Source organism: Drosophila nasuta, chromosome 2R (assembly GCF_023558535.2).
Source record: "Drosophila nasuta strain 15112-1781.00 chromosome 2R, ASM2355853v1, whole genome shotgun sequence".
In the NCBI taxonomy this organism is placed as follows: domain Eukaryota; kingdom Metazoa; phylum Arthropoda; class Insecta; order Diptera; family Drosophilidae; genus Drosophila; species Drosophila nasuta.
The window spans coordinates 3,334,541-3,349,941 of NC_083456.1; the positions used below are offsets into that span (position 1 = coordinate 3,334,541).

Genomic DNA, 15,401 nt, shown 5'->3' on the forward strand with positions numbered 1-15,401 from the left:
AAGTGCTATGAAAATGTCGATAACATCGCTAATTTATCATTTGCATTTCTTACCAGAAAAAATAAATAGCCCGCGCACGTATCCTGGACAGGAGTTAATTCCAAGTGTATTTTGTATTGTAATTAATTCTCTGCTAGTGAGTTGAGCTACGCTACGATATTCTAGCCTAATAAATAAGAATTTACACACATATATACACACACTCACGACGACGCTCCCAATAGGAACGCGCCAACAGTAAATACAAAAACAACAAAAATAACGACAACAACAAGCGGCTTATCAGAAGCAGGTGAAACAACAATGTACCAACATTATTGCCCTCTAATCAAACTAGCGACAAACAATATCAAACTCAGTTGCTTTAGTCATCACACCGAACACAAATTCTCGCTTGCAGACTCCGCGATTCTCTGACGTGTCCCAAATCAACACCCAACACGAAACGCAAACATTATAATGTGTGGCTCTCCGAACACAGCTTCTGGAAATGGAGCACGAGCTCTCATCTTGGTAGGTGGTTATGGAACACGTCTGCGACCTCTTACTCTAAGCACCCCAAAGCCTCTGGTGGAGTTCGCCAACAAGCCCATACTTCTGCATCAACTGGAGGCGCTGGTGGACGCGGGTTGCCGTCAGGTAAGTTTGTTCTATCACTTGTAACAATAGTTACATAAACAAAGAGATTGTTTGTATCCAGGTTATACTGGCTGTTAGCTATAGAGCTGAGCAAATGGAGCAGGAACTGAAAGTGGAAGCAGAAAAATTGGGCGTCGAACTAATCTTCTCGCATGAAACTGAACCGCTGGGCACCGCAGGACCTTTGGCACTGGCCAAGCCCATTTTATCAACCAGTGCGGAACCATTCTTTGTGCTCAATTCGGATGTGATTTGCGACTTTCCGTTCAAGCAGCTGATTCAGTTCCATCGCAATCATGGGAAAGAAGGCACCATAGTGGTGACCAAAGTGGAGGAGCCATCGAAATACGGTGTAGTGCTCTACGACGAGCTCGGCTGCATTAAGAATTTTATTGAGAAGCCCCAGGAATTTGTTAGCAACAAAATCAATGCTGGCATTTACATATTCAATCCATCAGTGCTGGAACGCATTGAGGTCAAGCCCACGTCCATTGAGAAGGAGGTGTTCCCCGACATGGCGGCGCAGCAACAGCTCTACGCCATGGATCTGACGGGTTTCTGGATGGACATAGGACAACCCAAAGACTTTCTAACCGGTTAGTTGACTCATAACCAGCACCAGGGCTACTCGCAGCTTCTTATCAGCAATTGACCCATTAGCATTATCAGTTGAGTAGAAAGACTTTAATCACTGTGACAATTTTGTTTTATCTCTTTTCGTGGAATAGTAAGCAGCGAAATTTCCTACTACTTGATAGATCGCTTTTAAGACCCGTTCCTTTATGAAACGATTAGGCTTGTCAGAATCAAAATATGGTTAACAATTAGAGGGAGACAAGAGCAAAGCCAAGTGCGTATGTCTATTAGTTGATATCTAGGTGTTCAGCTAAAATTTAGATCATAAACTTGTTGTACCTTATAGACTTTAAATTTTTTATAATTCTTAATCTTTTTTCCTTCCTTTTAAATTTATAATTCTTTGATGTATTTATTATATCTTCCTTTGATCTCTCCCTTGAGATGTAATTTATTACAGTAATCTGAAACTTACATTTTACTAATAGTTGATAATTATAGAAGATAGGTAAGAAATGAAACGGGTCTATTGAGATAGCTTATAGCTCGTTTTTCTGTAGAAAACTGATTGCGATTGATGATTACCTGGCGGAGGAGTGTCTCTTTTTGGGGGTTCCGAATAAGTGCACGAGTCGAGATAACCGCTGATATGTACAATAACATATATTATATTAATGCGAATTGTATAACTTATCTCTTCTTTTTGTTCCGTAGGCATGTGCCTTTATCTTAGCTCATTGCGCCAAAAGCAATCAAGCAAGTTGTATACGGGATCAGGCGTGGTAGGCAATGTGTTGGTGGATCCCACGGCGAAGATTGGCAATGGCTGTCGCATTGGACCGAATGTGACGATTGGACCAGATGTGGTCATCGAGGATGGCGTGTGCATTAAGCGCTCCACTATACTAAAGGGCGCCATTGTGCGCTCCCATTCGTGGCTGGACTCATGCATCGTGGGTTGGCGTTCGACCGTTGGACGTTGGGTGCGCATCGAGGGCATCACGGTGCTGGGCGAGGATGTGATTGTCAAGGACGAGCTCTATGTGAATGGGGGTCAGGTGTTGCCGCATAAGAGCATAGCAGCCAGCGTGCCAGAGCCTCAGATTATAATGTGAATGTGAATAAGAGGAGTAACTTATTGTAAATATCGATAAATTTTATTTAATTTTATTTGGTATTCGATGCACCGATTGCCTTTATACTACTTATATGTGTACTTTTATGCTGAATAATTGTCAACATAACAAAATATTCGAAAGAACATTTCCATTAATTAGCCTGGCTAAATTTATATAAATAGCTTAAAGTAAGACTTTGGTCACAATTTCTATTAGTATTTTGCATAAAAAACAACACAACTGAAAACATTACATTATATATGAAACGAAATTGTAGTCGAAATATACGGAAATTCATAATGTATTAACTTTATCCTCTGACGTGTGAAGTCTTATTTGAGTCCAATTTGAAACGTTGCCATAGCGACGTCTTTGTCACAACAATAATACGAGCCATTATTTGCAGTTGTTGAGAAGAAAATGCTGAAGACACTTGGCAAATCGGATGCACAGCATCAGAATCTGCTCTGGGAGGACAAACAGGTGAAGTTCGACAGCCCGCAACAGTGAGTAAACTTTTATAGTTGGTCAGAAGAATGATTAAAGTAAATTGTCTTTATCAGCCACACGCGACTTCGCAGCGGCGAGAAGTTGTTGGACACTATTTACCACATCGAGGACAGTAAGGGTAATCCAGGTGACACCGGCAAGCTGCTGGTTACGAATCTACGCATCATTTGGCATTCGCTCGTTCACAAGAAGTTTAATCTGTGTCAGTCTCACTCTTGCACTCTGTTTGATGTTGCCAATCGTTAACTGCCCTCTGCTTGCAGCTATTGGTTATGCTAGGATTGGCAACACGAACACTCGCCTAGTGCACATGCACACCAAGGGACGCATGCCCAGCCAGGCTCTGTATATTCTGGCATTAAGCAATGAGACGCGGTTCGAGTTTCTCTTCACCGATGTCTCTGGCGAGACGGCAAGGCGCGATCAGCCCATCTTCGCCAGCGTTTTCGATGTGCATCTGTGGGTATTGTGGCCGAGCTTAGTTTCCGTTTACCCTTATGTATATTTATTAATTATGTAGATTATATCAGCGCACATTTCTGTATCGAGATCTGAAGCTGCGCGGAGCCATTGTGCAGGCGGGTCAGCTCATTATATTGCCGGATGAGCAGGTTTATAGCCAAGTGCAGGGCGTGTGGAACCTCTCCAGTGATCAGGGCAACCTCGGTTGCTTTGTAGTCACCAATGTCCGTCTTGTGTGGTATGCGGATGCCAACGAAACGTTCAACATAAGTCTGCCATATTTGCAGATTGATAGCGTAAGTGAATTGTGTTGAGCTAGTCATGCAGCAAAGCTAACATTATGTTCTTTGATTTTCAGGTGCGCATTCGCGAGTCCAAGTATGGTCCGGCCTTGGTCATTCAGACTGCAGAGACTGGAGGCGGTTATGTGTTGGGCTTTCGCATTGATCCCGTCGAGCGGCTGAACGAGCTCTTCAAGGAGCTCTGCTCGCTGCACACCATCTACACGGAGCAACCGAACTTTGGCATCAACTATGATCCACATGATGCACGACAACGCGTTGCCGCCGCCGCCGAGGAGGCGGCTCAGGCGACACAGTTCAAGATTGACGATTACCAGGAAATGGATGAGCGTCAAGAGCGTGAAATCAACACGAAATTAAACAACTACCTAGCTGATGGCTGTCTGGGCGTCTTGGCCAGCGACAGCGAGCCAACTCGAGAGCCAATCTATTGCAAGGAACTTGGCTTTGCTATGGAGCGTATTCCCGATGGCTACAAACTACAGGATTTGTGGCAAGTCTTGCCAACCAAAATGGCCACTTACGATGAGTAAATAAAGGAGAATCCTCATTGTGCTTGATAAATGCTACCTAAATAGTTGAATCAGGTGTAGATTGTTTTCAAGAAGCTATGCTAATGTTTTGTATATTTACAGTAATCAGTTTCGAAGTCGAAAATTGTAAAATAGACTATTTAAATATTTGCATATTGCTGCACAATAAATCTAATTACTTTAACATCTACATATTTGTATTATAGTTTTGACGATTTTATTGACGCATACAGCTCGCTGTGTGTTTAAGTATTTTAGCTTTTTGTGTGCTTGGGTTTTTTTGTGCGGAAATCGAAATTATCCATGCCTGGGGGTTTTCTTTTTTTTGCCGAGTTCGTTGATTGATTTTAGTATGCTTATAAGTTAAACTATTATCATAATTCGTGATTGATCGGGAGAGATTTGCCATATTACATATTACAATTTTGCTGTGGCATTTTGCAAGCAAAGGTTTTCAATTTGTTTGCTGTCATTAAGATTTAATTATATATATATATATATTTGTATATATATACACGTTTGTTTTTATGTTTATAAATTAATTCATATCACAACACACAGTTGATTTGACCGGCATGCATTATAATCATCGTGTCTATATAGAGTACATATAATTAATATAATTGGATTTTGTTTGTATATATCAATTTGTTTTTATTTGTATTGGTATTATTTATAAGTAAATGAATTGTTTAGTTTTTGTTTCGTGTTTTTGTTACTGTTTTTTGTTTGTTTTCTATGCTATAAATTCTAACAAACTTAATTAAAGTAGGAAGTTAATATTAGTTGTGGCGTTTTCTCTGCGTTTATCTTCTTGCGATTGCCTCAAAGGCAGTTTGAATACATACATTAAACATTATACAAATTAAAATAAAACATTTTTAAGACAAATGGAGAAGTGACTGAAAGTTTGCCAAAACAATTAACTAAAAAATACATGTAAAATATAAAAAGAAAATATCATATCCGGAATGACTTATACATAACGATCTCTATGGATTTCGTTTTTATAATTAATTTATGTTTTCTTCATTTCTTTTAAGATTGTTTCTTGGTAGTTTGTTGTAATACTTGCTTATGTTTAAAGTTCAGTTGTGGGAAGGAATTTTCTTTAAACATAAATTTATAATGGGCTGAGTTCTTTCAATATAATATTCGGTTAGTTTATCATCAGTCTTAAAGACCAGTTTAATATTATTATAGACTCAAATCAAGTACAGTTCTGCAGTTCATTGAACATTACACACAGAACAGAAATCGATTTGGTTGATGACAGTTTAATGCTTTAACATTGAATACAAACCAGAATTTGTAAGTTGTAGGGATCAAATTGTCCCTAGCTGCTTCACGTCGCTTTGACGCAAGGAAAACAATGGAAACACGCTTGGACTTAAGTGTTTAACTAGAACCAAAGACTTAGGATTTGTAGTCTAATTTAAATCTATGATACATCTGTTATAGGTGTCGGATTACCATCGGCCTGAGGGCGGCGTTCCAATGACTAAACTTGAAACTTGAACAGAAGCTGACACAAACATAGAAGGAGAAACAGTTTGTGTGTTTTGAATGATTGAGTGTTATGCTTATTTTCTGCTTGCGGAGATCTGTTGACGTGCACGCTGTCGTGTCATGGGAGGAGAGCGACGCATTGGCGATATGGTTGTGCTGCTCTCGACTGTTAGTGCATCTGCATTGCGTCGCTTGCGCTTTGGAGCCGCAACAGTAGCCACGACAGCTGTAATTGGTGGCTCTTTTTCCTTAACTGATGCAGCTGTTTTGCGGCGTTTTTTGGCTGTGAACAGAGGCGCACGTCGTCGACGCTTTGTGCCAACTGCTGGCTTTGACTTTGATGAGCCAGCAGTCGAGGCAGAGGCAGAAGCTGAGGCAGAGGCAGCTGCCAGGACAGGAGCAGCGCTTTTTGCTGAGTCTGAGGTGTGTGTGTTGATGTTGTCCTTGGTGTGGACAGGAGCATGTGCTTCAATGCTAATGCTCCTCTTGGTGGCTTCGTGCGGCGCAAAAGCCGACGCGGTGGCATGTTGTGGCAATATCAATGTGCTGTAAAAAAAAGAATATATCAATGTTAACTTACGCTCTTGCACTACAATTGCGATGATAAATACCTGAACTTTGGTTTATAGGCAACCTCCGTCTCCGTTTTGACCGTTCCTTCATTCAGTTGCTGCTCGCCATCATCATCACCGTCTTCATCCTCCTCTTCGTCGGTATCGCTGTACATATTTGTGATGGGCGGCATACATTTGGGTCGCTTCAGTTCAAAGCCGCGTGCTTTGTTGCTAATAAGTTAGAATTATATGTTAAGACTTTTCTTATTGGTTATTTTTTTATGGCACTCACATTTTAATTGGCGTTATGGGCATGGGGCGAATGGGCTTGAAGAGACACAGGTCCATGAGTAAGCTATCAGTGCTGGGATTGCGTTTGCGTGCCGACGCCGAGCGATGCAGCGCTGAGGGGGCCACAGTAAAGTGTCGCAGGAATGCAGGAGTGGGTACAACATATGGCTGGCTAACTGCATAGTGGCGACTGCTTCCAAGACCTGAGCCCATCCCAGAGCTAGAGTGCATGATGCCACCGTGGCCAGTAAATTTGCGTTTAAGGTTCTGACTCTGCTGGCTCTGCGGCTGCTGAGTAGACATCACTGGCGTTGTGGCGGACATAACGAGCGCCTTTTGCACAGTGTCCTTGATGAACTCGGTGCCGCGATGCAAGCGCACAGACAGCGTTTTCATGATGGCACAAGCCGCTGTGGATGCTATGCTGCTGCTGCCAGTTGTTGGACGTGCTGCAGTCGCCATCGATCCCGCTGCATTTGCTGTAGTTCCCCCTGTTGTTGTGCCGCTGCTGTGCGCTGGTGATGATGAACTCGTGCCTGCGCTGACATTATTGTTATTATTGTTGTTGTTGCTGGTGATTTTTCGTGTCGCGTTGGATTCGTAAGACGTGTAGGGCGCTGCTTGCCCCGCTGATGCCGCCAGCAACATTATTATTGCACTCCTGCTCTTTCTTCTCTTTCTCCTCCTCTACGTCGACCAATTGCCAGACCCTCGTCTTCTAGTTGCTTTGGCTCCTTCGTCAGCTGCAACTTTAACATACCCGGCGTTTTATCTCTCGTTCAGCTCTGCATGCAATTATTTTTGCATTTGTCTCAACATTGTTGCTGCGTATTTACTTTGCTTTACCTATTATTATTATTTGTATTATCTGTGTGTTTTGAGTCTGCTGCTTCTTCGCTTCTTCAATTTTTGCCAGTTGCGGCTCACACGCTGGTTCGTACGTTTACACTACACTACACTACTACAAACTTATACTCAACATACTCCTACTACTGCTTTGCCTTCTTCCATTGTGTGTGTGTTTGTGTGGCTGACTGCTGTTTTTTGGCTTTACCGGTCCAATACACTGTCTATTTTGTAAGTACACACTTGCTTTTATTGTATATTTTACACGCACTTTACCGTTTGCGGTTACTTTATTGTTTTTGCGTTTGTTTTTTTGCGGTTTTTGACGAGGAACGCACGAATTTTTACGTTTTGCTATGTTTTACACCTTACTACTGCACGTTCATTCATCAGCAGCTGTAGCTCATGCCAATACTCACCACACTCAACAGTGGCCTTTCTGCTCAACTGTTGTGGAGCAACTTATTTAAATGTGAGTGAGCAGAATAAAAGATGTAAATTAAAAACAATTAATACAATATACTATTTCCTTATTATTAAAAATTGCAAATTATTATTATTAATAATTAGTTCATACAAATTTTTAATATTAAAAACAAAAAAAATAGCTTGCCTTAAGCAAGCAAATACATTTTTACTCCAAAATTGTGTGGACACACTGGCAGAGAATTTACCTCAGTAAAGACTTCTGTTACGATTTTTTTTTTTTTAATAAATTATGTTTTCAAATATTTAGTTTAAGTTCTACGACTTATAAAATATTGCGAATTTATAAACTTAATAACTGCATTAAACATCTTAAACTATTGAAATAATTTTTTTTATATTATTATTAAACAAAGTTTTGTTATTTATTATTGTTTTTAATATTAACATATTAAAATAAAATGCTTTTGTTTCAATTAAATAACAAATAAATTTGTAATGTAATTTTTAAATTTTGCGCTGCAAATATTAAACTGAGATTAGTGTGACCAAATGACTATAATTTGATTTTTATGCATAATTTAATATGTACTTACTGGTAATATTTTGCGCCAGGTTTTAAATTTCAAAATTAAATTTATAATTATAGTATAAACTATAGATTGCTTGATATATTGCTACTAGTTTTAATAATAATTAATATGATAAGCTACTGCGGCTTCTGTATACGGGCTAAAAGCCAATCTAACTCGTAGACCACTGGCATCAAGTTTATTATGGCTAAATAATTGCCAAAGCGCATGCGGCGCTCAATTTATGAGACCACTGGCGCCTGCGCTCAACAAAGACAGAGACAGAGATAGAAGCAGAGACAGAAGTAGAGTCGGGCTTGGACTGCCTTCTCCTCTTCAGGCACCAGGCACCACCTAGAGGTGCACTCCAGTTGCTGCTGCTGTGACAGAAGTGTTTTTTGGCATGTCAAATGGCCGTTGAACACTCTTCTGCCTCGCCCCTCTTCGCTTTGCTTTAATAACATTATGAAAACGCGTGTTTTACAGCTCATCAGAGTCGAGGCGCAATGTACTATGGCGGACACATTGCTTGCATTTTTTCGTGCACTCTTTTCGCTGTCCGAGTGCTTCGCTAGTCAACCAGCCGTCGAAGCATCGAACCATTCAGGCAAGCAGGCAGGCAGCCTGTCGGACTGCCAGTTGCGAGTCAAGTCCTCGCCACAGCGTCACCGCTGGAGGTCGCTTGGGGGTCGTCGTCGTCGTCATCGTCATCGTCGACAGCGGCGCCCTCCCATTGCGGCACCACGCAGCCACGCGCGTCGCCTTCTGCGCAACCGCAGCCACCGCGTCCATGTCACAAAAGCCAGAAGCAACCAATACAAATACAAACACATACGAAAGTCAAGTCGGAAGGCTATAATTTTCCAATATGCAAATGTGTTGGTGACTCAAAATGGCGCAGCCAAAGCTGAAGCCACAAACACCACGTGGGATGCAAGTAAAAAAAAAAGAGAACAAACCGCATCCAATTACGTCGTGCGCTCATTAAGGGTCGTGGTCGGGTGGAGTGTGGAGTGGGTCTCTAGCCGAGTGGCTAACCATTGACAATTATGCAATTTTGCAGCACGACTAAACAAATTATTTTCACTAAATTAAATCTTAACTCGTGCTGGGCGCACTTCTCTATACAATCCACAATTATTAAGGCATCTTAACGGTTTGCGCAAAGTGAGAGCCTGTGGATTGACATGTGGCATGCATGACGTTGATAAGTTCTCGGGAGGAGCACTTTTGACGCAGCTGTTGCTCCCCAAGAAGAAAAGCTGCGCGAAGCGTGCGTTAACAAAGCGCGTTAAACAACAAATGAGAGTGATGTGCTTAAAGACAAAAGCTGCCTGCTGTGAGATGCTTAATATCGCATGCGATTGTTATGCAATTCAAGATGTGACATCAGTCATACATACTATACAAAATATGTATCTTGACCTTAGCTAGGGTTATTTGGTTGAGAAGAAAACCCAATTAAAAAGAAATTGTCTGTTGTTCATAATATACGATGTTTATAATCAAGAAATCCATTGCACAAGATAAATGATTATTGAATAAAAGCATATAACAAATTTTAGCGCATTGTCTTCTAATTTTTCAACGAATTGTTCAAGTCTAGCAAGAAGAAAAAAGGAAAAACTACAAATCGATTTATATTATGCCGCCACCAAACAACACTTACAACACACTCGTAGACCACTGCGATATGTAGTACTTTCCTATCTCCATCTATTATGGCGATTTCAATTACATTTCGTTTGCCCTCCACTTGCTCACAGGTGTGAAGAGGTCTGAAGAGGTTGGCTATTTTGTTTTTCTTTTATCGTGGTTTTTTCTTTCGCCTCTTGCTAATGAAAAGATCATAAATCATTGCACAAATGAACTTCAAGTTTTCTATTTCTCTTGCCTATCCATATTTTATTCTCATTTTTTTTTTCCTTTCTTTATTGTAAAGTGTAACATTGATTAAGCATTATTAGCGTTTATTGTTGTTGTTCTATTCTCTAGGCATTCTACGGTCCATTGTAGACACATTGGCCGCATTTTTCGTCGTCGTTGTTGTTGTTGTTAGTTGTGCCCGCGCAGTGGGACATTTTCCATCATCAACACTTTGGAATGATGGAACGATTCGTTGCTCAACTCTGTCAGCCCCCAGTAACCAGCCCCTAGAACATGCGCCTGCGCCATTTGTTGAACGAGGTCTGAACATATTAATATATACGTGTATATGTACGTATGTATATGCATGCTCATTTATATACATATACGCATATACATATGAATGTATGTATGATATGTAAGTCCGTCGTTGTTTATGCTTAATGTATGTACATCAAAATTGATTTGTTAGATGGCAGGGGCTAATCACGTTTCATAACGAACCCATCGATTAGCTATAAGTGTAAAGGTAATAAATACACTACAACATTACTATATTGGAATTTATATTTATATTTTTGTAAAAACATTTTTATTGATTTACAAACGAGTACAATATTCCATTGAACTTAGAACTATAAATGACATGCGAAGTTGATTAGGTAAAGAATAAAAAATTATCATTATTACGTAATTACAATATTACAGTGTTCGAATTTGCCTTATACTGAAAATATATTTCGTTATTTGTGTGGTATTTTGGCTGTTAAGCTGAACATTTCAAATTATTAGTAATTTAATTAATTTTAAAATAAGTAAACTTTAAGCTTTTGACATAATCTTCAAACTCTTAAGGTCCGACAATTATACAAGTACTATACTGGTTATTATTAAAAGATAAATTTATAGATATATCAACATTGTAGTATTCGAATATAGATTTTAATGGATATACAAATATATTTAATTATTTTAATTTTATAAACAATAAACTGCAAAAATTTGATTGATTAATTGAAAATTGGAAACTGAAAACAGCATTATTAAGAAAATATGTTAAAAATATAAAATCTGTGAAGAATTATGTATACTATAACATTACTGTATTGATTAATGGTATTATAACTTTGAGCCTTCACGAAATTTATGTAACAGGTAGAAGGCATAAAGTTTATATATGTATGTATTCTTGATCAGCGTCAAAGATATACACTAAAAAAAGGTCAAATTCTAAAATCAATAACATTAGTCTTAAAAAATGTGTCCTTGGCAGAAAACCACTTTAAGAAAATATTCCTAATTAAGAACATTAGTCTAAAAATGACAAATTTTCGAAATAAGTCCAAAAATTCCAGATTTAATCTACAAAATTCTGCAATCCATCGAAATTCGTATAAAGTTTTTATCTCTATTTAAGTGTTTTCGTTCATAGCTCAGTTAGCCGAGCTCTTTCGAAACATTCTCAATTACATTCTCAGTCGTAACTAAATTATAAAATGGTAAAATAATAAATAAGTAAGAAATCAAAAAAAAAATAAAAAAAATTATTATTATGTTAAATAATTTTTTTTGATCTTAGAATAAGATTTTTGTCCAAACCTATACTTTAACTTCTTTTTTGCTGTATAGCATCTGCGTCTTTCTGTCTGTCCGTTTGAACACCTAGATCTCAGAGACTATAAGTCATAGAACTATAATTCTTCTTCGACAGCACTTGTAATTTTTGCATAGAGATCAAGTTTATTTCACGAAGCTGTGAATTTTGGTTAAGATCTAATAACTATACTATTTATTATCCCTCAGAATTTGATTGCGAACGAATAAAAATTGTAGAAGTTATTTAAGAAATACTTTTGTGTGGCAAATTTCAAATAATACAGAAATGTTTTGCTTTTATTCGAAATTGATACCAGATATCTAACGAACACTCGACTATAGATTTTTATACCTGCTTACCCATAGGGTTGAAGGGTATTATAACTTTGTGCCGGCAGGAAATGTATGTAACAGGTAGAAGGATGCATCTCCGACCCTATAAAGTATATAAATTCTTGATCAGCATCAACAGCCGAGACGATCTAGCCATGTCCGTCTGTGTGTCTGTACTTCTGTCCGTATGAATCACTGGATCTCAGAGACTATAAGAGATAGAGCTATAATTTTTTTTCGTCAGCATTTGTTATGTTTGCACGCAGATTAAGTTTGTTTCAAATTTTTGCCACGCCCACTTCCGCCCTCGCAAATCAAAAAAAAAAATGAATAACAAGCGTAATTACTGTAGTAGCTATGATTCCTGAAAATTTGGTTGCGATCAGATACAAATTGTCGAAGTTATTAAAGAAATACCTTTGTATGTGCAAAAACGCCAACTTACTAGGGGTCTTAGTTGCTTTAGCTGACAATCTGGTATATTGTGCCGTCTACGGTATATTTTGAATGCGGTACTATGTTGATATACCAAATAGACCATTTGGTATATTTTTAATATTTTTACAGTATATTCGGTATATTTTGAAAAAAATACCGCAAAATATATTTCATTTATTCAAAATGGGTAGCGGGTATCTCACAGTCGAGTACACTCGGATGTAGCTTTCTTATTTGTTATTACTTGCTTTGTAACATTTTTTTTTTTTAAGATCATAATATTTGACATTTGATTCATAAAACTATACATTAAATTCAATTTATATATAAAATTTATAATTTAAGAGTAAAAAAACGAAGAAATAATTTCAAAAATCTGTTGAGAATATAATTTTTTTTAGCATTTTGCTTCAGAGTTTTAGTGATTTGCCAAATTCGAATTGGATCACTGCCAAAAAGCTGACAAAACAAATAATGTGTACATGAAATAATTGACTCGGTGACGAGGAAACAGGAAAGAGAAGGGAAGCTTCAAGCGATGGCCATTAGTCAAACCAAAGGGCAGCTGGCTGAACGGCAAGCGGCCAATAAAAATGCTGGAGAAATGGCCATAAACACAGAGGATTGCCGAAAAAGGCCACCGTTGGCCAGTTGGCCTGTTTAGCCAAAAGGAACAACAACGAAGCTCGAATAAAAGTTATGGGGAAAATTGATTTTGCGGTAGCCGAGGCAATAAATGTTTTGCCCAAATGCTAAATACAAGTTCGACATGCAACAGCAACACGAATCGTGGACTAAAAGGCATGGGAATATGGAAAGCAGAGCGACAGGAGGCAGGCGGGCAAATCAAATGGCAACTGGGAACGGGCAACTGGATTTACTGTCTTGCGCAGTGCATGGAAAACCTTTTGACAAAGTGAGAAATATGCATCGCAACAACATGAAGAGCAGGACACAGGATATGGCCCCGTGCACCACTCTCCAAGTCTACACGCCCCGGCGGGGTCTGGAATGTGGTGCGCCAAGTGGCCGTTGTGGCTCCATTGGAGGAAATATGATGACATATCGCGTCATAGTTCAAACGGCAGGGAATCCTCTGATCAATTTTGTACACAGCAAGGCGCCATCTTTTGGACCCCATTGCACAAGGTTCGTTTCAAATACACTTCATCTCTGGATCCATGCGTTTTTATTACTGATTTGCACCAAAAAAGGCAATTTCAAAGATGTTTACCGTATAGAAATATTATTTCAAAATATATATTTTCCACTTAGAATAACTCAACTTGACAATCAGTCTTATTTTACGTTGGACTAAATATTCTAGAATTAAAATATTATGACTATTCTGTGTGTTTTTTTAGCTTAATGACTAAAAAATCTGGTTAATTTTTGGCGTTCTTCAATAGCTCTAATTAAAGCTCTTTAAATTTTAGAATTCAAGAATAATATTGTAGTATATTTACTGAATTCAAGATGCTTTTTTATACAATATTTTTATGATTTCGTTTTTATAAGCTTAAGTTTGTAAGCTTTGAATATGATTGAATTTTTAATAAAATTCCTGATATATAGTTTGTTGTATTTTTTTGTAGAGTCTGTAACAACGAGAATGAAAGCGTATTTAGCAATCTTTATGTCAATTCTAGACTTGGTCTTTTTGTTGTTTCTTAGCGTTTCTTTTTTGTTTTGCGTTGGGTTCTGTGTATGCAGTTGGTCTGGTCAGCGGCGCATTTTTCTCAAGTGCGCCAAATCGTGGCCATAATTTTTTATTATCCAGCCGAAGCCTGGATACGGGGCCCTGCACCTTGGAAGGTTTTGGGGAACACATAGTTGATTTTCAGTTGGCTTCCGTTGGTTATATTCGGTCAGCTTTTTGGTTCTCAGCAACGTATTGCAGTTCCTCCTTGAGTAGCCATAAAAATAATTAATTGGCTTTTATGTGGCAGGAGCCGTTGAAATTTCGCTTTGACCATTACCAATGCAATTTTTGCAATGGCGTCTCCACTGTCTACCTCTCTCTTAGCTTTGCCTTTTAATTAGTGTTATTAATTAACATCATCATCATCATCATCGAGTGCATCTGTTTTGTGGTTTACACAAAATCCCATTTCCGCTTCGACGTCCATTTTGGTGTTTCGCTCATTTTTAGTTGAATTTACATTAACAAACAGCTTTGTGAGCTTAATTAGTTTTGTGGTTGCCCGCAGCTTAACATGTGTGTTCGTATGGTTAGTCCAGTAATAAATTTTGTTGTCATTGGTTAGCTTTACTAGAAATGCATGTCCAAAATATTTTTAATTAAATCAAAGAGAGATTCAGAGTTTTCCGTGTTTAATAATAGGTAAAATGATTTCTTGAATTTTGTTTTAAGTTTAAGCTTGTAATCTCTGATATCTATGTTGGTTAATGCTATTTTGAAAGTGAGCAGACACATTTGTGAAAGCGGTATGTCTATTTTATAATAATTATTCAACTGTTAATTATTTTCAGATTTTAATGCTCCTTTGCATTCTTTCAACTGTTTTCACTACCCATCATTTCATTAGCGTTGCAGGTTTCATTGTTATTTCCATTGCATTTTAATGCCGCTTGCTTAACTATAAATTCATTATAATTTTTTTCCTTTTCTTTCTTTCTCTTCCCTCGATTCCATGCCGACCATCCACGTCATGTGGTAAACACAATTTTCTCCTTCTTCTTTCAGCTCTAGTCTCATATCAGTATTTTCATTAATGTATGTATGTGCTGCAAACTTTAGCACAGTGTGAAGCATTTTCCTTCGTATACGTTGCTGTTGTTGCTCGCAAATGTATTGCATAAACTATGG

At 38.3% G+C, this 15,401-nt stretch overlaps 3 protein-coding genes across 6 annotated transcripts; 2 read left to right on the forward strand and 1 right to left on the reverse strand.

Moving 5' to 3' along the window:
• On the forward strand, positions 1-2,654 carry LOC132784686 (mannose-1-phosphate guanyltransferase beta). 3 transcript variants are annotated; one of them, XM_060790460.1, is made up of 4 exons: positions 1-136; positions 401-639; positions 701-1,235; positions 1,930-2,654. In XM_060790460.1, exons 2-4 carry the CDS (start codon positions 460-462, stop codon positions 2,328-2,330), a joined length of 1,116 nt encoding a protein of 371 aa, XP_060646443.1. In that variant the 5' UTR covers positions 1-136; positions 401-459; the 3' UTR covers positions 2,331-2,654. The 3 variants fall into 3 exon arrangements, with proteins under 3 accessions (XP_060646443.1, XP_060646442.1, XP_060646441.1); XM_060790459.1 differs by having other exon boundaries at positions 8-292; positions 369-639; XM_060790458.1 differs by having other exon boundaries at positions 8-292.
• A 49-nt stretch (positions 2,655-2,703) lies between these two features.
• On the forward strand, positions 2,704-4,325 carry LOC132784685 (Bardet-Biedl syndrome 5 protein homolog). Of its 2 annotated transcripts, none has more exons than XM_060790456.1 (5): positions 2,704-2,839; positions 2,897-3,045; positions 3,107-3,302; positions 3,364-3,601; positions 3,664-4,323. In XM_060790456.1, exons 1-5 carry the CDS (start codon positions 2,754-2,756, stop codon positions 4,138-4,140), a joined length of 1,146 nt encoding a protein of 381 aa, XP_060646439.1. In that variant the 5' UTR covers positions 2,704-2,753; the 3' UTR covers positions 4,141-4,323. The 2 variants fall into 2 exon arrangements, with proteins under 2 accessions (XP_060646439.1, XP_060646440.1); XM_060790457.1 differs by having other exon boundaries at positions 2,726-2,816; positions 3,664-4,325.
• A 438-nt stretch (positions 4,326-4,763) lies between these two features.
• LOC132784684 (uncharacterized protein DDB_G0280205) lies at positions 4,764-7,731 on the reverse strand. Its single transcript, XM_060790455.1, has 3 exons — positions 6,496-7,731; positions 6,261-6,434; positions 4,764-6,195 (listed from the first exon to the last, which is right to left on the reverse strand). The coding sequence occupies exons 1-3, from the start codon at positions 7,140-7,142 to the stop codon at positions 5,724-5,726; spliced, it is 1,293 nt and encodes a 430-aa protein (XP_060646438.1). The 5' UTR covers positions 7,143-7,731; the 3' UTR covers positions 4,764-5,723.
• Positions 7,732-15,401: the final 7,670 nt, after the last annotated feature.